General features: G+C 48.4%; 3 protein-coding genes across 5 annotated transcripts in view; all 3 read left to right on the top strand.

Moving 5' to 3' along the window:
* dgki (diacylglycerol kinase, iota) overlaps nucleotides 1–8,915 on the top strand; it is a 32,429-nt gene extending 23,514 nt beyond the window's left edge. Inside the window, exons 14-34 of one of the 2 annotated variants that reach the window (XM_084701831.1) lie at nucleotides 527–652; nucleotides 822–900; nucleotides 1,599–1,654; nucleotides 1,849–1,911; nucleotides 2,383–2,456; nucleotides 2,552–2,663; nucleotides 2,820–2,906; nucleotides 3,039–3,151; nucleotides 4,476–4,538; nucleotides 5,033–5,133; nucleotides 5,555–5,634; nucleotides 5,724–5,768; nucleotides 5,984–6,053; nucleotides 6,286–6,326; nucleotides 6,675–6,796; nucleotides 6,916–6,941; nucleotides 7,124–7,161; nucleotides 7,681–7,801; nucleotides 7,949–7,985; nucleotides 8,070–8,169; nucleotides 8,608–8,915. In XM_084701831.1, the coding sequence (XP_084557957.1) occupies nucleotides 527–652; nucleotides 822–900; nucleotides 1,599–1,654; nucleotides 1,849–1,911; nucleotides 2,383–2,456; nucleotides 2,552–2,663; nucleotides 2,820–2,906; nucleotides 3,039–3,151; nucleotides 4,476–4,538; nucleotides 5,033–5,133; nucleotides 5,555–5,634; nucleotides 5,724–5,768; nucleotides 5,984–6,053; nucleotides 6,286–6,326; nucleotides 6,675–6,796; nucleotides 6,916–6,941; nucleotides 7,124–7,161; nucleotides 7,681–7,801; nucleotides 7,949–7,985; nucleotides 8,070–8,169; nucleotides 8,608–8,724 (1,671 nt within the window). In that variant the 3' untranslated portion in view covers nucleotides 8,725–8,915. The remainder of the gene's footprint in view (nucleotides 1–526; nucleotides 653–821; nucleotides 901–1,598; nucleotides 1,655–1,848; nucleotides 1,912–2,382; nucleotides 2,457–2,551; nucleotides 2,664–2,819; nucleotides 2,907–3,038; nucleotides 3,152–4,475; nucleotides 4,539–5,032; nucleotides 5,134–5,554; nucleotides 5,635–5,723; nucleotides 5,769–5,983; nucleotides 6,054–6,285; nucleotides 6,327–6,674; nucleotides 6,797–6,915; nucleotides 6,942–7,123; nucleotides 7,162–7,680; nucleotides 7,802–7,948; nucleotides 7,986–8,069; nucleotides 8,170–8,607) is intronic. The other variant, XM_084701832.1, reaches the window with a different exon arrangement.
* A 2,853-nt stretch (nucleotides 8,916–11,768) lies between these two features.
* LOC146276770 (uncharacterized) lies at nucleotides 11,769–17,033 on the top strand. 2 transcript variants are annotated; one of them, XM_084702107.1, is made up of 7 exons: nucleotides 11,769–11,968; nucleotides 13,921–14,318; nucleotides 14,645–14,782; nucleotides 14,872–14,933; nucleotides 15,180–15,326; nucleotides 16,125–16,238; nucleotides 16,432–17,033. In XM_084702107.1, exons 2-7 carry the CDS (start codon nucleotides 13,925–13,927, stop codon nucleotides 16,477–16,479), a joined length of 903 nt encoding a protein of 300 aa, XP_084558233.1. In that variant the 5' UTR covers nucleotides 11,769–11,968; nucleotides 13,921–13,924; the 3' UTR covers nucleotides 16,480–17,033. The 2 variants fall into 2 exon arrangements, with proteins under 2 accessions (XP_084558233.1, XP_084558232.1); XM_084702106.1 differs by having other exon boundaries at nucleotides 11,770–11,964.
* A 518-nt stretch (nucleotides 17,034–17,551) lies between these two features.
* Nucleotides 17,552–20,735, top strand: part of rassf3 (Ras association domain family member 3) — a 36,602-nt gene continuing 33,418 nt past the window's right edge. Inside the window, exon 1 of the mRNA XM_084701045.1 lies at nucleotides 17,552–18,053. Within this exon, the coding sequence (XP_084557171.1) occupies nucleotides 17,567–18,053 (487 nt within the window). The 5' untranslated portion in view covers nucleotides 17,552–17,566. The remainder of the gene's footprint in view (nucleotides 18,054–20,735) is intronic.

Raw genomic sequence — 20,735 nt, 5'->3', positions numbered from 1 at the left:
GGCAGCAATGCGAGCTCTTGATTGTGTGTTGGGCTCTTTAGTGTGGAAAATGTCAGTTCAGTCTTTCCACAGTGCCGTCATCATAATAAGTGATTAAGTGGCGTGGCAATGGGTTTCTCCAAAAGCTTTTTACTGTGTGTTCGTGTGTGTTCCGCTTTTTTTGCTGTCACTCGTCTGTGCTGAATGTGGTGGAGTGTTGTTCGAGAGCTGATGTGCTGACCTCACTGCTCTCCTCGGTTGTGTGTCATATCCTGTGTCTCTCTCGCTCTCTTTAAAGGCTATTATTGGCACGGCAAAGACAGTCATTCATTTCTGTCATCCCGTTGATGAAAGGCAGTTGGAAATGAGCCCCTTTGGTCTTCGAAGCGAGTGACACAGCAGAGACGAGAGACGAGGCGGGGCGGAGATGGCGACAGGAAGAGACGGAGGAAATGAGGCTTTCTCTCCTCCGTTGACCTTTTCCCCCTTCCCGCTCTCTCCCCCCCCCACCCCCTCCCCCCCCAACCCCCCCCCCCCCACCCCCCAGGGCTACACAGACGAGCCGGTCTCCAAGGTGCTGTGTCATGTGGAGGACGGCTCGGTGGTGCAGCTGGACCGCTGGAACCTGCTGGTGGAGAGGAGCTCCGCCCAGCCTGAGGAGGGCACCCAGAAGGTCAGGGCTCAGGGGTCAGGGCTCAGGGGTCAGGGGTCAGGGCCGAGGAGGGGATGCACTGTATGTGTTTCACCAGACCACGAGCACCAGATGACTCGTTGAGCCTGTTGAGTTGAAACGTGTGTGTGTTTGTGCGTGTCTGTCGGTGTGTGTGTGTGTGTGTTTCCAGCTCCCCTTGAACGTGTTCAACAACTACTTCAGCCTGGGCTTTGACGCTCACGTCACGCTCGAGTTCCACGAGTCCAGAGGTGAGAAACTCTTCACGCATTCTACTGGTCTTTGCTCTGCTCTGCTGTACTCTACTCAACTCTTTATCCTCTACTCTGCTCTACTCTGCTCTGCTCTGCTCTGCTCTACTCTGCTGTACTCTACTCAACTCTTTATCCTCTACTCTGCTCTACTCTGCTCTGCTCTGCTCTGCTCTACTCTGCTCTGCTGTACTCTGCTCTGCTCTGCTCTGCTCTACTCTACTCTACTCTACTCTACTCAACTCTTCATGCTCTGCTCTGTTCTACGCTGCTCTGCTCTATTCTACTCTACTCTGCTCTGCTCTACTCTACTCTACTCTACTCTACTCTACTCTACTCTACTCTACTCTACTCTACTCTACTCTACTCTACTCTGTTCTGCTCTACTCTGCTCTGCTCTACTCTACTCTACTCTACTCTGTTCTGCTCTGCTCTACTCTGCCCACCTTTTCTATAGATTTGTCGTGTAGTCAACTTTGTAGTCAACAAATGATGTTGTGTCTTTGGGCAAGGCACTTCACCCTACTTGCCTCGGGGGGAAAGTCCCTGTACTTACTGTAAGTCGTTCTGGATAAGAGCGTCTGCTAAATGACTCAATGTGAATGTTCACTTAAAAGTTGTGAGTAAAGAACTTCTTCAGGATCAACGGTTGACTGCCTGTGGGTGTGACTGTGTGTGTGTGTTCCTCTCTTGTACAGAGGCCAACCCAGAGAAATTCAACAGTCGCTTTCGCAACAAGATGTTTTATGCAGGGGTGAGTGGAGACAGGCCGTGACACGACTGGAGAAAGAGCGGGAGGGAGGGAGACGGGGGAAGGAAAAGGGGGAGAGGGACACAGAAAGAGGAAGGAGGGGAGGGATGGCGAGAAAGAGATTGGGGCTCATGTAATCAGCTGTGACTCAGTGTGACTGGTTGTGTGTGTGTGTGTGTGTGTCTCTCTCTCTGCAGGCTGCCTTCTCCGACTTCCTTCAGAGGAGCTCCAGGGACTTGTCCAAGCACGTCCGAGTAGTGGTGAGGCTGTTGGGCACACAGACAGACACACACACACCAGCCAGGCTGGGAGTAAGGAGGAGGGGAGTGACAGGCCTGTCATCGAGTGTACTTCCTCAGGAAGTGCTGGTCTCTCACTACCACTGGGACTCTATTAACCACTCTCTCAATTCAATTCCAAATGCTTTATTGGCATGAATGTTGAACGCTGAACAATGTTGCCAAAGCGGTCCTCAGTGAAAGTACCACGCAAGCAACCGCAGCACATCACCAAACGTAACAAACAGAGTTCTTTTGTTTCGTTGTTTAGGTTTGTTTGGAAATTTTTATTTAAATTGAATGGGCTTTGTTTGAATAAGAGTAAGTAAAGGAAAACATGGCTGTTTTGACTGCCCAATAAAGGTGTCTTTAAAGTCAAAATATCTTCCCCCCCCCTCTCTCTCCCTCTCTCCCCCCCCCCCCTCTCTCTCTCTCTCTCTCTCTCTCTCTCAGTGTGATGGGACAGATCTGACTCCTAGGATCCAGGATCTGAAGTTCCAGTGCATTGTGTTCCTAAACATCCCCAGGTGGGTCTGTTTGGCTGACTGGCTCCCACTGTCGAGGAACCTACGGACACATGGAATGACTGAGTGTGTGTGTGTGTGTGTGTGTGCGTGTGCAGGTACTGTGCGGGCACTATGCCCTGGGGGAACACAGGTGATCACCGTGACTTTGAACCCCAGCGCCATGACGACGGCTGCATCGAGGTCATCGGCTTTACCATGGCTTCCCTGGTGAGTGTTTGTGTGTCTGTGTGAGTGTGTGTGTGAGTGTGTGCGCCAGAGAGAGAGAGACACACGGGGAAAGAAAGAGACAGATCCAAAACCAAGCGATAGGGTGAAGTACTCGATGAATTCAGCCTGCACGGCGTTCCTCCTCCCGTGCTCTAGGCGGCGCTGCAGGTCGGAGGCCATGGGGAGAGACTGCACCAGTGTCGAGAGGTGGTGCTGACCACCTTCAAGACGGTACCTATACAGGTGAGACACAGCTCACAAACAGACACACACAGTAGGACCAGCCTACCTCAAGATCAGCCTCTGTTGATACATGTGTGTGTGTGTGTGTGTGTGTGTGTGTGTGTGTGTGTGTGTGTGTGTGTGTGTGTGCAGGTGGATGGCGAACCCTGTCGCCTGGCCCCCTCCACCCTCCGCATCTCGCTGCGTAACCAGGCCAACATGGTACAGAAGAGCAAGAGGCGCACCTCGGTTCCTCTGCTCAACGAGTGAGTCGCACGCACACACGCACGCACACACGCACACACACACACACACGGACACACACACGGGCACGGACTTTGCATTCATGGCCGTCGTAACTTGAGGAGGCGAGACCTCTCCTTATCCCATATCTGAGTCACACACACACACACACACACAGATTTATTACAGAGATTGACATACACATGCATTCTATAACATTAGGTGAACCCTGTTGACCCTCATCCATGAATGAGTTAGAGTACACACACAGACACACATACTCACTCTGAGCTGGAAGTAGGCTTGTTTGGTAAGAGACCTCAGGGCCAATCGGTGAGTCATGCAGCACACACACTCACACACACACACGCACTCACACAGACGCACACACATTGGCAGGTTGTACGAGACCTAAGCTGTCTCGTTGGTGAGTCATACAGCATGCACTCTTTTTTTCAGACAAACCCAGGCGCACAAACCCCCCTAGCACAAATACACACACAAACACCCCCTCCACACACACACACACACACACAATCTCATACGTGGTGTCCACGGGCCACTGTCATGTACGCACGTGTGTCTCTGGTCCATAGAAGATGAATGCTTATTCTATGGTTTGACCTTTGACCCATCGTGTTACTTCCTGGTCCCGTACCCCTGCAGAACTGTTGACCCTGTCTATCAATGCTAGTGTGTGTGTGTGTCTTCTAATTTTCCTGCAGTTACTAGACTGTGTGTGTGTGTCCTCTAACTCAGCTACAGTAACTATCGTGTGTGTGTGAGCGTGTGTGTTCTAACTAAGCTACAGTAACTATCGTGTGTGTGCCTGCTGCACCAGTGCTCTGCAGGGCTACTGAAGGCTGTCCGTTTGTCCACTTACTACTTCTGGGCTTTCTCCGTGTGACTTTCTCCTCTCCTCCTTCCCCCTTCTCTCTCATCTCTTCATCTCGTCCGTTCCCCCTCTCCCCTCATCGCCCCCCCCCCTCACATCCATCTCTCCTTCTCCCTAATGTCTTCATCGTTCTTCCTCCTCCTCCTCCTCCTCCTCCTTCTCCCTCTCATTCTCTTCTCTTTCCTCAATGTCCCCTGTCTCTCTCTCTCTCTCTCTCTCTCTCTCTCTCTCTCTCTCACTCTCTCTCTCTCTCACACTCTCTCTCTCTCTCTCTCACACTCTCTCTCTCTCACACTCTCTCTCTCTCTCTCTCTCTCTCTTTCTCTCTCTCTCTCTCACTCTCACTCTCTCTCTCTCTCTCACTCTCTCTCTCTCTCTCTCTCCCTCTCTCCCCCCTGCTGTGTGCATCCTCCTCTTCGTGCGGCGTGTGTGTGCGTGCGTGCCGTCTGCAGTATACAGAAGGTGTGTGCAGCCGACCTGCGCCGCCTCTCTGCTCCCCCCGACTCCTTCTCTGTGTAAGTACCCTCCTGTGTGTGGGTGCGTGCGTGTTTGAGTGACAGGGCTGGAAACATGAAGACAAATGATCAATTCGTCACATACAGCGTGCGTGTGGAAGTCCTGTGGACGCTCCGTGTGTGCATTTGCGTGTGCGTGTCAGGGAGAGACGGAAGTTGTGTGTGTGCGTGTGTGTGAGTGCGTGTGTGTGTGTGTCGGCGTGTTTGTTTGGCTCTGTCTGCATGCTCAGTCCTTCTAACCTGTGTGTGTGGCTGGCTCTGCTGGTGTCTCTGTGAAGCCCCCCTTCCCCTTCCCTGGACACAGTTCACACACACTGAACACACACCTGGCACAGAGAGGCTACCTTATACACACATTGGAATCAAAATATGTGCGTATGCGTGTTTGTACATGCATGCGTGTGTGTGTGTGCGTGTGTGTATGTGTGTGTACATCTGTGTGTGTGTGTGTGTGTGTACATCTGTGTGTGTGTGTGTGTGTGTGTGTGTCGCAGCCCTCATGCCGTTCCTGATCGTCTGCGTTTGAGGGTGAACCGTATCAGTCTGCAGGAGTACGACAGGCTGCAGTACGACAAGGAGCGCCTACGAGACATCTGTAAGTCTGTGCGTGTGTGTGTGTGTGCGTGTGTGCGTGTGTGTGTGTACGTGTGCGTGTGCGTGTGTTTAACTCGAGAATAGTACAACCCCTTGTATGCTCCTTTTAACGGCAAGGTGTATTATTAGTTACTGTTATTGGTTAGTAAACACCGATGTGGGCGTGATAAACAAACTGTGTGTGTGTGTGTTTGTGTGTATTGTACCACAGAGAGCCACAGCCAACACGATTACGCTTCGGACAGATTCGACCGCCCATTTACATTTTAAGATGGCAAAATCACAGTGTGTGTTGATGCGCGGGTGTGCTTTTTTTCTCTCGCACAGATGCATATATGCATGCGTGTGTATGTGTGTGAAGTATCTGTGTGCCCCGATGCATGTGCTCATGTGTGTGTGTGTGTGTGTGTGTGCGTTCGCAGCCATCCCAGTGGGCATCGTGCTGGTGCGGGGAGACTGCGACCTGGAGACCTGCAGACTCTACATAGACAGACTCCAGGAGGTGAGAAGCATGCTCGAACATGTGGGAGAGTCCATCGTTCTGTTCATACAGTGGCTTTTCCTGAAACTCGCCTCTCTCCTCCCTGACAGGATCTTCACCAGGCGCCCTCTGCTGGCCACAGAGTGCACTACCAGGTCATTTTCCATTTGGAGGTCTTCCAGAATGTTCCCCCACGTTTTCTTCTGCCCATTTTGGGTAACCGTGTCTCTGTCTCTTCCTCTCTCACCCTCTCTTTCTATACTTTCCTCGACCCCTCACTTCCTCGGTCTCTCTCCTCTCTTACTCTCCCTCCTCTCTGCCCCCCCCCCCCTCTCTATCTCTCTCTATTTCTCTCTATCTCTCCCCCCAGGATGAGTACAGAGGCGTTCCCAGGACCAGCTCAGCCAGCAGACTTTCCCCCAACTGGAGTTTCCTGGACTGTAAGTAACCTAGCACACCCTGGCACTCCCACTGTGGTGGAATGTGTGCCTCCACTCCCCCCCACACACGCACTGTGCCGCGACCACACAGTAACACTGGCTCTGGGCGTGACGTCGACGAGATATCCTATTGGTTGGCGATGGACGATCTGCTATTTCTTTGCAATGTGCTCGTGAACGACAATTTTGAAAAGTTGCTTTTTTGGGCTTCTTCTCTCTCCGTCTCTCTCAGCGACATCGGCAGACCGCTTCTATCGCATTGACAAGGCTCAGGTAAGCAGGCTGTCTTCATAAGACCTGGGTGAGGCTAAGAGGCCTGTTTCGCCCCCTAAGAACTTTTAAGAATTTAAAATATTTGTTTCAACCGTTTGGGTGTTCTCACTGAGAGGAATCTCTTTTTCAAGAGAGACCTGCTCAAGCTCAGCAGGAGGAACAATGACAAAACAATTCACCGACATTCACACAAACTACAACCAAAACGGAGATCCACATATTTATGCAAATGCGCCATCGATAAAGAAACTAGTGTTAGAAGGGAATACGTGACCCTTCCCCTCGAGAGTTTCGATGCGTTTCATTCCACGTCTCTGTCTCTCCTTCTGTCCCTCTCTCTCTCTCCAGGAGCATCTCCACTTTGTGACGGAGATCTGTCAGGATGAGGTGTTCATCCTGGACCACGAGTGCCCGCTGGTCGGCCAGGGCACTGCAGGCATGCCTGACCTGGTGGTCGAGCCCAGCTCGGGGTGAGGGAGAGGGACGCACCCACACACAGACACACACACACACACACAGTAACAGGAGCAATACACGTCATGTTGTGGATGTTGTTGTTTATCCCGTCTGTTTATCCCCACCCTTGCAGAGTGACTCTCACAACTGAGGAGCAAGGTAAGGTCACAGCAAGTTCAGACTGTTGAATCTGGGAGTCATGGTTCATAAGATGTCCGTCGTAGAACATTCCGTGGATATGTATAGGATAGCTCGTTCAAAAAAATGTGGAATGTGGAAATACCTCACTGATCCAGAACTTCAGGAACGTTAATTTAAGGCGACGTCCTTCTGTTCCACAGCCTTGCTGAATGCTGCTTCTTCTGGGGATTTACCTACGGTAAAAGACACACACACATGCCTCACACACACACACGCCTCTCTCACACACACACAGTGGAAAGTCACATGGCACCTCCTGTATGATCATTGGTCTTGTGCATGATGGCAATTTGAAGTGACTAAGCGCAATTTTAATGACTCAAAACGGATTTAGTAGGTGGACAAAGATATTAGAAAAGGCATTTGAAACCTCCAGACGGATTTCAAAATGTAAAGACGTGTAGACGTAGTTGGGGCCTACAGACATTCCCGTATCCGTGTCAGAATATCAAGGCTTCAGGCCGGCGGTGTGAATCAGGAATGAGTCAGGATCAAAGAGCAGAGGGCTGCGCCCTGCTCTGATTTACAGTAATGTGGCCCACTAAACATGACGCGCTGTAACAAAAACATTCTTTTTTCTCTTTCTTTGTTTGACTCTTTCCTTCCATCTTTCACACTCTCTGTCTCTTTCACACACACACACACACACACACACACACACACACACACACACACACACACACGTGCGCGCCTTCAGTTGTCTGGCTGCTTGGGTCGAGGCGTCAGTCTGCTGGTGAGGGATCCTCAGGGGTGTTCACCCTTACATCTAGCCTCCCACCGTGGTCACATGGGGGTGGTCAGCTTCATACTGGAGCACGGTGAGCACAGACTGTGTGTGTGTGTGTGCACCTTACATCTGCTGATTCATGCCAAGTATGACTGTGTGTGTTTGTGGGTGGGCGGGCGGGCGGCAAGCGTCTTTGCACGTGTGTGTGCAATTCACTCGTTTGTTTTTTGTCGCCTAGGTTCAAAGCTGGTGCTGGATTTAACCGACAGGGAAAGGTAGGGGTGTCAGTCGGGCCTGTGATTAAGCGTGACACTTACAGGAAACGGCCACTGAAGTGTGATGGTGTGTGTGTGTTTCAGAGGTGACACCGCGTTGCACAAAGCCACCTCAGAGAAGCAGCATGGTGTGTGTCGACTTCTGGTAGAGGCAGGAGCTACCCTAAACAAGACCAACTTCCAGGTTAGACACACACACCCAGCACACACGTACACAGTATGAAATCATACTCAGCATTGCCAGTTCAATTCCTGGCTGAGCCAAATGACGTTGTGTCCTTGGGCAAGGCACTTCACCCTACTTGCCTCGGGGGCAATGTCCCTGTACTTACTGTAAGTCGCTCTGGATAAGAGCGTCTGCCAAATGACTAAATGTAATACATTTTATGTTCAAAAGAAGAACTTCCCAAATAGTTTGTTACATCGGAAAAGGTAGTCGTACTCATCAGGAAGAAAAACAACATTTAAATTTGAGGAACAAGACGAACATGTATAGTCAAACTGAAAGTGTGTTCTCCCCCCTTGTGTGTTTGGCCGGGCCTGCATGGGTGTGTCTGTGGATGACTGTTCTGTATGCACATGCAAAAACATGTGTGTTTGTGTCTGTGTGTGTGTGTCCTAGGGTAAGACACCGCTGGACCAGGCCCAGTCGTTGGGGGACTCTGAACTGGTGTCGTACCTGCAGAGCAGACAGCACACCCCCACTCTGGCCCAGGAAGACCTGGAGACCGCCGTCTGACAGAGAGAGAGAGAGAGAGAGAGAGAGAGAGAGAGCGAGACACAGAGAGAGAGAGAGAGAGAGAGAGAGAGAGAGAGAGAGACACAGAGAGAGAGACACAGAGAGAGAGAGAGAGAGAGAGAGAGAGAGAGAGAGAGAGAGAGAGAGAGAGAGAGAGAGAGAGAGAGAGAGAGACAGAGAGAGAGAGAGAGAGAGAGAGAGAGAAGAGAGAGAGAGAGAAAGAGAGAAAGAGAGAAAGAGAGAGAGAGAGAGAGACTCAGTTGGGAGTCCGGCGAGTGGTTTCTGTCGTCATGGCGGACAGACAAACGGACAGACGCGTGGAGAGACGAGGGACACGCGGTGGAATGGTGGACACGATGGAGAACGTTCCTCTCACTTTGTTATTGATCCTGTTTCTTATTTCTTTGACTTTGTATTTATTTGTTAGGTTGAACGACTGATTGTAAGCTGGGTGGGCTGGGAGGATGGGGGTGGTGGTGCAATGGTGGCGGTTTGGGTGGGGGGGGGGAGGGGGAAACCACGTCTATCCACGCCTTTGTGCAGACACGTGCCAAAGAGGCCGCACCGTAAGCAAGGGTCAAATGTTATTCATCCAGCACTTCTAGAATATTCCGACTGATTCTCCTGACCCCTGCACACCTCTAGACACTAGGCCCTCACTGTTATTGCTGCTCTGGAACTGATCAGATGCCACTGATGCTGTCTTACACCACTGCAAGCCTGGACACATAGATAGTCTACGGAGCCCAACTACTCGACCACCGTCTAACCCTTCACACACACACACACTCACCAGCTCTTGTTTTTATCCCCCCCCCCACCCTCCACTCCATTCCTCACCTGCACACAAACACTGGGAATATGGATTGCACGTGTATGTGTGTGTACGTCAATGCGTGTGTGTGACAGAGAGAGAGAGAGAGAGAGAGAGAGAGAGAGAGAGAGAGAGAGAGAGAGAGAGAGAGAGAGAGAGAGAGAGAGAGAGAGAGAGAGAGAGAGGGAGAGGGAGAGGGAGAGGGAGAGGGAGCGGGAGCGGGAGCGGGAGCGGGAGCGGGAGCGGGAGAGGGAGAGGGAGAGGGAGAGGGAGAGGGAGAGGGAGAGGGAGAGGGAGAGGGAGAGGGGGAGAGAGGGAGAGAGGGAGAGAGGGAGAGAGGGAGAGAGGGAGAGAGGGAGAGAGGGAGAGAGAGAGAGAGAGCGCTTCCTGAACACAGCGACACCCAACACAGACTAGAGTGTACATTCCTGCAGACTGTGTACTGTATGTGTTTTTGTTCTTTTAGATGTGTGTGTGTTTGAGTCTGCGTGATTGAGATGTAATATTTATCCAAAAGAGTAGTAATGAAGTCATCTGAGCCATATTCGAAGCAATATGAATGAATGACATTTATGGACATTTTCCAAATTCATGTTTACATTACATTAATGTTTGAGCATATACTCTTTGTTTAAATGGCACGAGAAGTGTTGAATGTGCAATTTCCTACCGTAGTGGATACTGTTAGAGTATGGGTTGTTGTTCAAGTGAGGTCTGGGGAAAGGTGGGGGGGGGGGGGCAGCGGACCTTGAGGACCAGGATTGAACACCCCTTGGTTAAAACACTCCCTGAACATGGGCAGAAATGTTGGGCACTGATTATACACCCTCGTACAATGTCAGCAGGGCACAAGTCCTGGATCCGACTATGGTTGACATGCACTGGAAAGTAGGGAGGGCTGGGGTTGAAATACCTGATACTCCCCCTTTGTTCCTTGAGCCATCACTAGTGACCAGATGTTCTGAGACACACACACACACACACCAGACACCCCTCCCAGAAAATCATCATCGGCATTATCGAGCATGGCAGTTTCTGACCTCCTCGAAAGTTCCTCACTCCTAATAATGGCATCATGGAATGCTATGATTATAATTATCATTGTTGTTGTTATTATTATTATTTGTATTATTATTCGTATTATTATTATAGTTTTATTTTGTTGTTTTCTACCTGAGTGTACGACTGGGTGGATGTGTTCTGTGGTTTTGCTTTTGTATTGTTTTGTTTTAATGATGATGGAATTACTTGAATGTTGTTGTTTATTTTCTGTTATACAAACAAGTGTTGCCTCTGACATCATTTCCTGTGTTTTGGATAGGTATTTAAAGGCGTTTAAGTATTGACAGTGAGGTCACATTTTGACAAGGGGCTGTGAAGACCCCTGAATCGGTGTGAACACAAACTCTAGTCCACATATTTTAGGAGTCTGGTTGTTAAAGAAAAAAGTAGGCTACACCGGACCACGCTCTGAACTATCATTGCTACCTGCCCTAAACAGGCCCGACTGAAGATTTCCTAAAGGGACCGATCCAAAACGCCAGGCACAGTAGACAACAGGAAATGTAACACAGCCTATAGTTATGAATGGGAATTAACCCACAGTAGGAGAGTCCAGAATTATATGGAATACTCCTGATTGCTTGTGTTTTTACTGTACTTCCGGTTCTGTGACCCTTTACAAGCCTGGTTCAGCCTAGGCAACCTTTAACCGGTTATAATGTTGCCCTGGTTGGCATCGTCAGAGTTCTAGGTCACCATCCAACTTTTCTTAATTTACACAGATTTCCACAATCCCATTTTTCAAAGGGATTGTTTAGTGCCATATGAAATAGTATTTTGATGTGAACAAGGACATAGGCCCATATTCTGAATTCTAACACAAAAAACAAACAAATCTATCCTCCCCCCCCAAAAAAAAAAAAAAATCTCCACCCTAATTTTTTTAAAGAGTTGTATTTAAAAAATGATATAATCTCTTCAATGTCCAGTGGATTATTTTTTGCGGGGAGTTGGATTATTTGAGAGGCGTATAAAGCATGTCAGATTGTACAATTGTAACATCTGAATAATGTTATCATTTTAGAATAATAATAAAGTTTTAAAGACTTGTTAGGTCTACGTGTGTTTTTATTGACATGCGATCAGCTGACTGTCAAATGTCACATGCTTTTGAGTTGGGCTACTTCAGTGAACTTAGACAATACGTGAAATTACTGTGTCACCCCTATTCTTTCGGTTTCATGTTGGTAGAGCGGACTTAAAAGCAATGCTCACTTCAGTGAAGCAGCATAACTGGAAACCCCTCTAGTAGACTAGCAGGCTACCGGTGTTTTGAGGAACTCCAGTCTAGCAGTAACGAACAGGGAACGCGGTTAAGAAGAAATAGGCTAAAATTTGGCCACTTCGCCAACATTAGAAGAAACGTAAGTACGTAGCCTATTTAAGTGTTGGGTCTAATTTATTTACTTTTAAAAATGTAAATGTCACAGTCTACGTGTTTGGGAGCCAGCTCCTTAACTTTTTGCCGGATTGTACAGAACCTATAGGTTCTATTTCTTCGATTCAAGACTTTTCGATTCGTCCTGGCTGCCCACAAGTTTGTCCGTCTGTTATCGTATTAACCAAAATGACATGTTAGCCAAACGTTTAAATTTTCAAAAGCCATATTCACTTATTTACTATCGACGTGAACTAGGCTATAGCCTAATTTACGTGTTTAACATTAACGCTGAAATGTAGGACCAGGCCTACTTGATTTCAGCCCAATACTCTGTTTTTGGATGAGCATTAGATTAACATAATTGTCTTAAGTAAGGGAAATCGTTTTGTGATAGAGTGCATTGATAGCCCGTTGACAGTTAGACAAACATGTCTGGACATTGCCACCGAGTTGCAGCAGGGTACTTCCCGAAGCCGAAGGCTACTTTCCTTGACAGATAACATGGCATTAGGCATTGTGTATGCTGACACAGCTTCAAGTTCAACTACCCTAGTATAGACTATTTTCGTTCGCATTAGCTGTCATCAGCATTCACGCATCATGACGGTGGTTATCGAATCGTTAAAGTCCACACTTGGGTTTTCCCAATCTAGCAATGAGCGTGTTCACGTAAAATGCGCAGTGTTTGCACTATGACCAATTGTAAGCATGGATACGTAAAGAGAGCAGCATATTTTAAACAAGATGAACGAATAACCAAATAGGAAGAATTAAAAAAGTATTATCCCGGCTAAAAGCAACACAGGTACTGCTGCCAAAGAAAGGAAAGCTGGCAAACATGTACGGAATGTGTCAATAGGCAAGGCTTAGGCATATCACTGACCCTTCATTAAGAGAGGATCTAACTATAATTAGATAACTACTATTGTGTATTCCCTTAATGTGTTCCTTATTACTATGGCTCGTAAGGCAATCTAGCCACACAGCTGTGTTAAACGGTCGTCGGAGCAGATATAGAACACATGTACACATAATTCACGAGTAGCACTGCCAACATACTAGCCTGGTCCTAACCAGACCCTCGTACATTTAATTTGTACAGAGGGTCTGGGATTGCTCCATTGACAAGCGTTAACTTCCTTGAAGGCGGGTACCCTGTTGAAGTTTAAAACTATTGGATCTGCCCAGAGCCACTCTGATCTGCCATAACCAATTGCTAGCGTTCACCTTCACTCCTTCACCACTGCTGTAACGGAGCTAGCTGCCGTAGCTAGAAAATCAAAATTTTCCCAAACCCCGTGGGGAGGAGGGCCACAACATCATGGCCACCAACAAAACTCAGCAAGGAATGTTCTTGCTCCGGCTTTAACTTATGGATATTCGGCAGCGTTGCCACAACCGCAGAATAGCTTTGCTTGCATCTTTCTCCGCCGCCATTACTGAACTACTCAAACTAGTGCACGACATTAACGTCATCGTTCTCAGCCACTCCCTCTGTTCGCTGATTGGACCTACAAAAAACGTGTTTCTGAAAACCGACTTCAAAGTCAAACTCCCAGACCTAGTACAGAAGCAAAATCCAAATTGAGCGGCCCAAGAGGCAAACAATAAGTCAATCCCTTTCCATTTTGTCCACAGTTTATTGAGCGACAGTTCATTGTATACTTGAATACTTTATGTAATAAAGCCTGACATTAACATTTTAATTTAGTAATTTGGCAGACGCTCTTATCCAGAGCGACTTACAGTAAGAACATGGACATTCTCCCCAAGGAAAGTAGGGTGAAGTGTCTTGCCCAAGGACACAACGTCATTTGGCACGGCCAGGAATCAAACTGGCAGCCTTCTGATTACTAGCCCGCTTCCCTCACCTCTCAGCCACCTGACTCCCCGACACCTAACTAACCTGACGTAACATTTCCTTCTGCTTCCGTGTCAGAATTATGGCGATTGGTCAAATGGAGGGTCAAGCCGACGCGAACGCCGTTGTGGCCGCCTACGGACATGCCCCTGTGGATGCCATCGATTGTACCGACGCCAACCAAGCTGCGCCAGCGGCCAGTGAAGAGGGCATGGAGGACACCGTGGAGTTTCGGGTGATGATGGCGTACGCCACCAGGCGGAGGGAGGTGGCCCCTCCAGGGCAGGGGGGCACAGAGCCTCAGCAGGGGGTGCCCTCAGGGACCCCCGAGTCCACGGCCAGCCTGAAGGAGAGGAAGAAGAAGAAGAGAACGATGAGGAGGTTCCTGAAAATGTTCGCTTGTGGGAAAGGGCCCATCGAGCCGGAGGACGAGGAGCCAGGAATACAGCCCGAGGGAGTGATGTTCAGGGGCCATAGTGAGTCGTGACAGTGGAAGGAACCTTGGGAGGAGCAATTGCCATCCATTTACTTTTTTCCCTGGTCTTGTCTCTGAGGGTTTAGGTTGGTTTAGGTTGCAGTTCTATGGGCGTATGTGAAGCCCTCTGTGACCTTGCTTGTAAAAAGGTCTATAGAAATAACATGTGTACATTTGATTTGATCTGGACACCAGTTGGTGTTTCGCTATTTCATGGGATCATTTTGTTTTCTCGATTTTTTTTTTGTTTCGAACTTTTATTTGACACCAGCTAATTGAACCAGACTTCTCCCCTAACTATATTAGCTCTGGGTCGGTCTGTTTCAGATGGAGGGGGAGATGAAGAGGAAGAGAAAAATGGAGGTGGAGACAGAGAGGGACTGGAGGACGTCGCTAACAGACTGACCAAGATGGCTGATGCCATTAGCTTCACACCTGGAGATCTGGAAACGGACGGGGAGAAAGGTCATTTCAAAGGACATTTAACGTCATCTCTTCAATTCTTCTCTCACACACCGCCTGTTCCAGCCTGATGCATTGTTCTTGCTACGCAGATTCCGTGGAGACACTTGTGGGGTTGTTGTTGAGAGAACACGGGGACAAATTGAACGACGAGGTGAGAGAACTTTTCCTACCACGTTATCAAGTGTCGGTTGTAGTTCTGCTTCCATCCACCAGGTGTCTCTCTAATCCCAGATAATTCCACGTCAGCCTGATTGAAGTCGACCAAGAATCCAATCCAATGGGAGTTGCCCGAGTCAAAGTTTACCATGCATAAACAAACTAGGGAACGTCCTCCTTTCAATGTACCTGGCTGAATAAATGTCAGACTTCTCATTTCTCCCCTCCCGTTTTTCCTTAGATTCTGAAGGACACATCTCTAGCCAAAGAACTTCTTGGTTCCTATAGCTTCTTTTCCAAAGTGATGTCAACCTTCCTCAGAAGGGTCGGGCTGAACCCTGAACCCAGCACTGAGGAACCCCAAACCCAGATTGCTGTCACGTGTGAGGTAAGGACCGCCAGTGTTGTGCCTGAACGCGTTCATTGAACAAAAGTTCATGAACTCGTTCATCATTTTGGTGAACGTGAACTGAACGTACGGTATTACTGCCTGATGAACAATACTGTGAACGCGTTCGTTCTGGTGTCTGTGAACGGCAGGTTCACTCTTTTTAATTTTGTTAAATAAGGTGCCAGATTTCTAGAGACTTCCAGGCAAAAAACACACCATTAACAGTCCTGTATCCAGGGTTGCCCAACCAGTCAATCGCTGCGTGTGCGTTCTTCTACTGTCTATGCCTGCAAAGTGTGAGAGTGCCAAAGTTGCGTAGAGGCCGAGAGCGGTATTTTCAGTCTGGCAACGGCAGCCACCAGTACCGCACCGTCTGTGGTTCTGTCTGTGGCATGGGCTGTGGAAATCATTTGGAAAAATGATAGCCCGCTATATATTGAAAAAAAGACATAAAACATTTTTTGGAGCTGTGAACGTAGTTCAAAATGTTGAACTATGAACTGAACTAATTCATGTAGAAGGTGAGCTTTCCCAACACCGAGCACTGCTTGGATATACACTCAAGAAAGTGTCACTATAGGTGGACTACGCTGTCACTAAAATGATAGTGATATAAACGTTGATATTGTGACGAGAGCTCCACCCAGGGGGATGCACGTGCCCACCGCACGAGGAGAACTCACCCTCTCGATGAGGGTCGAACGTTGAAGCGGAGGCCGCGCCCCCTCCATGTTTGACCCCATGGTTGTGTGGAGGATGAAGTGTTTGACGTGGACTCTCCTGTCCTTTCCCCAGGTGTCCAGTCGCCTGTCAGCACTGGACACTCTCCCAATGAACCGGGTTCTGGGCTTCGGAGCCAAGTTCCTCAAAGACCACTACTCCCCCTGGGTCATGCAGAAGGGTGGATATGTACGTAGGCTATACCTCCTTACACACACACACACACACACATCCACACACGTATTAACTCGCTGGGTCTCTCTCGCGTGTACTCACACACTCATTCATTTGATTTGATTGACTGTCGTTAAATATGGGACCTGTGGTGATAAGCGTGGATTTGGATCCAAATGACTGAGTGTCTTCTGTACTCTGACCGCAGGAGGAAGTGTTTGAGAGCGAGGACGACACTGATGAGGAAGGGGTCTGAGCGGGCTACCACCTGAGTCAGCCCTGTGCCAAACTCCACCCCTAACCCCCCACCCCTAACCCCCACCCTTCCTACCAGCAGGGAACTTAAACTCAGGGTAAACCAGATGTTGTAGACAAATTGAAAAGCAAAACAAAAACATTTTGCACAAGAGACCTTTGATCATTGAAAGTGTGTTTGTGAGGTGCAGTTCTTTACTCAGGAGCATGCAACAAATAAAGGCTCATTTTAACAGGCTGTTTAAAGCCTTAAATGCATTAGTCTTGTTTACAGATGTTTTTTGTTGAGATTTAGGGTTCACAAATAGGGCTATAATGTGCAAAGAGCCACATTATTGAAATGAAAGTACTTATTTTCTGTTGTGCCAAAGCTGTATACTGTGTAGAATACTTGATGAATTTGATGAACTGTAATATGTGTAGACTAGGGTGTAGGCTTGACGATTATAGCATGTTTTTTATTTTTTCCATTATCTAGCTATGTCCGATTCCAATGGTTAATCACTGGATGTCTATGAATCAATTTGCCCAAATAAATCAAGATTGTATATGTTTGCTGAAATGTATTCTTGGGTGACTCCAGGGGCACACACACACACACTATTAATTGTAACGTAATACAATTACAATACGGTTACTATTGTCTGATTCAAAAAGCTCACACATTTATTGAAAAAAAATAAAGTGTGCTCAAAGCTTAATCTTAGTATATATTTTTTAAATCATTTTATAAATGTTAGCAGTTTTCTTTATGATCAAAAACTGCATTTGGTAACGGTTTACTGATTTGCGCTTCAATGGCTTTGTGGCTCCATGGTCTGGATTCCACTGGGTTTGAACTGAAATGAAATCCAACCCGTTTCCCACACCTGCTAGACCTGCTTACTGACAACACACCGAGCAGTCGCGAGAACAATTTATAAGTCACACGAACAAGTTTGAAATATGGTGGATAGGTGGAATAACGTATCGTCAAACATTTCATCGGCTACGTTTTTTAGTTTTTTCCAAGTAACCCGGATAGCGGAGAAGGTTATAGTAGTCAATTGCGTCCCGTGCGCTCAAGAGAGAGCGTAATTTATAACGCGATGCATAACAATCGAAAATATTCCCCGACGCGGTTCATCGAGGCACAGGTAACCATGACTTTCGTTAATAAATCACCGATACCGCAGAGGGCGATAGCCACTATAGTGGACACGGACGACTGTCCCGAATGTCCACCGAGCATCAAGATGCGACACTCGAAAAGTCGGGTTGTGAAAGCCGTCAGATGCCATCCATCGTCTCAACCCCTGAGCCTAGAAAGCCTAGAAGCGGCTTGGAGCGAAAAGAGACCCGATCCTGTACTGGTCCCCTCGGAGAAGAAACCAGAACCGGAGTCAAACCCCGCGCCTCGTAGCAGGAAGAAAGGGTACAGGCCTCCGGATGTGAGGACGATATTCTCGCCAAGCAAGAGAGACCCCCGAGTGAGGGAGGAGAAAGGCGAAGGGCACATCTTCACCCAAGGTGTGTCAGGCACTTGGTGCGACGTCTGCTGCCAGTACATCCTCCACGACTGTCTAACTTGCACAGGTAAGCTACGACAAAGATTCAAGAGATTTAAGGATTCGGTGTATTATTCATATTGAGGGTTTTCAAGTATTTTCATAAACGTCATTAAGTGCCATATCAAATAATTGGCAGATTAGCTGCCATAATTGGCATTTTTTCAAACTTGTTTTCAAACTGTTTTTGGAACTACACTAAGAGACACATTGGTATGTAGTTTCTATAACATTGAACGGTAGGATACACATTCCTTCAGATTGGTACAGTACTCCCACATACTGTACAGCCCTCTTGGGCTGGGTTACACACGCACTTCTATGTGGTATGCTGATAGACTGGTCCGAATGACAACATCCACCACCATTACGTCTCCACTCATCTCTCCCTGCATAGTTATGCACTTTTAGGTACACCACTTCCTCAAACTGTTCAGCAGCTGGTATGGTTTGTATATATTTGACTCTCATTTTACATGACGCTGGCCCAAAATGAGTTCGCGAGAAAGTAAACTGCTGTACCTCAAATAATATTTAGCACCTCATAAAAAGCTTCGTCCAACTATGACTTTGAGTTCACGTTTCTTTAAGCCCCTTACTATCCATGATAGTTCTGTTTTGTAAAGAGCAGGAGTCTCTCAAATGTGTGTGTGTGTGTGTGTGTGTGTGCACCCCTTTATGTGTGTCAAGGACTTTCTTGGTGTGTATATGTGTGCATATCTCTCCCTGTGTGTGTGTGTGTTTGTGTGTGTGTATGACTGAGTGAGTGAGTGTGTGTGGGTGAGAGAGAGAGAGAAAGAGAGAGAGACAGTAATTTATCCACTAACCACTCACTCATTAACCCCAGCGGTCCTTGCGGTCATCGTTCTCAGAGTAACTGTCTCGCTCCAGTGAGCAGCACAGCCAGTTTTCCTGGAGGCGTCTGGGGCATGAGACCCAGGTTAGGACTGTGTCCGGACTGGACTGGACTGGCGGTTAAGGATTCCAACATTACGATGAAGTGGACTGTAGAGCGTTCCGGGGACAAAGTTATCTGGATGTTTTTTATCATGTTTATTTATCGTTTGCAACACTGCACTGTAAATATTGGTCCTCCTTCGGTCAACTGTTTCAGTCTGCTACTGATCCTATGTCGCGGTTTGACATCTTCACTTCTGAAAATAACAAAGCCTAATCCTTTGAGAGCAATGCGAACACATAAATACCATATGAATCCCTATGAAACCTATGTGAAACAAGTCTATACACGAGGCGCCTCGCTTTTGCTTTTAGAGCTACACGTAGCACAGCATAGCACAGCAGAGACACAACTCCTTCTCCCTATCTGCCAAGTTCAAGCCTGTCTTCTCTCAAGAAGGATATGAGGTTGTTTATCAGTGCGGCAACTGTGAAGCCCTTTGTGACATCACTCGTCATAAAAGGCTTGTACAAACCAAGTTGGATTTAATGATGATTCCCCGCACGCCACTGAACTCAGGTAGGATCCTAATCCGGCTCGGTCCGGCCCCGTGTGCCTCGAGCCGCCTCAAAGTGGGTCAGATCAGAGGAGATAGCTGGGAAACTGAACCCTGGAGTGGTGTTGAGGTCTTTGTCTGGTGTGGTGTTGAGTTGCGTGAGGGTGTAGATGTGTGTTTAGTCACAGATGGGTAGAGGGGCACCGAGGCGGGTCAGAACACATTCGCCACAACCCAGAATCGCTGCGTTAGCTACCGAAAAAAAAGCATCGTATTTGACAGCAAGAGTAGGAGAGGCCTTTACAGCAACATTACATTACATGGTGTCATGGTTCTGCTCGCATTGGCCCCCTGCCGTACCCAACTGACACACGCCCCCGTGGCAGAGAGCTGCGACACACATTCCCCCTCGATGGAGGGGTTCCTTGGGGAACCAAGGGTGGAGGCCGAGGTGGTGGAGGCCACAGGAGTGAAGCGCTGACCGTCCTTTATATCACCATGGATCAGAAGGTCATTTTGACCGGTGAACCCAGACAGAGTTCAGGGGGCCCGGAGCCAGGACTGGGAGGTCTCTGTTGCGCGTTTTGGGGGAAGATGGGAGGAGAAGCTGGTCGTGCGTTTCCCATGGAGAACTTCCAGCTGGTATCTTCTCACAGCTAGGCTGAACGTGGGATGGGGGTCTTCCTCTAATCCACTATGGAGAGTCCTCCTGATGCTGGAATGCTAATAAGGGTTGGGAACCTTTTCCTGGAGTCACTGTGGCAAATACAGGAGTTTAATGTTATTTATGTTTACGGGGAGTGTCTAGCCGTCTGTGTTCTGTGTGTGTGTGTGTGGGTGGCTGGGTGCGTGGGTGGGTGTGTGTGTGTTTCTATCACCCAGCTGCTGTTTGTGCAGGCTCCCTAACAGTGGGGCTTCAGAAGAAACGTTGCCCTGTGACAGGTTAATGACCCAACACAATGACCAGACACACACACACACATGCAGTAGTAGGTGGGTCACCGAGGGGGTACAGCCAGCAGGGGTGGGACTAGACAAGGCCAGACATGACATGTGAGCCACAAAGAGAGCGACCGACCGAGAGACCGACAGAGGGAGGGAGAGATGGAGGAAAGAGTCCGGGGCAGGACAGTCCAGAGTTGGGATTTGCACGATGGCCTGTGGCGCTGAGGCCTCCGTCGGTGGTCAGACGGTCCGCTACAGCGCGTGAGGCCCGGGGCCCTGCCCTGCGCGCGCCAGCAGCCATGGAACTGGGG

Source organism: Hypomesus nipponensis, chromosome 7, assembly GCF_054491055.1.
Source record: "Hypomesus nipponensis isolate SF chromosome 7, ASM5449105v1, whole genome shotgun sequence".
NCBI lineage: Eukaryota > Metazoa > Chordata > Actinopteri > Osmeriformes > Osmeridae > Hypomesus > Hypomesus nipponensis.
The sequence above is the reverse complement of the archived record's forward strand: the minus strand, read 5'-3'. Positions and strand labels throughout refer to the sequence as shown.

Coding starts and splice junctions, on each gene's coding strand:
- LOC146276770 (XM_084702107.1), top strand. CDS start 13,925: ATGGCGATTGGTCAAATGGAGGGTCAAGCCGACGCGAACGCCGTTGTG. Junction 15,327..16,124: donor AGATTGCTGTCACGTGTGAG/GTAAGGACCGCC, acceptor TCCTTTCCCCAG/GTGTCCAGTCGCCTGTCAGC. Junction 16,239..16,431: donor TCATGCAGAAGGGTGGATAT/GTACGTAGGCTA, acceptor CTCTGACCGCAG/GAGGAAGTGTTTGAGAGCGA.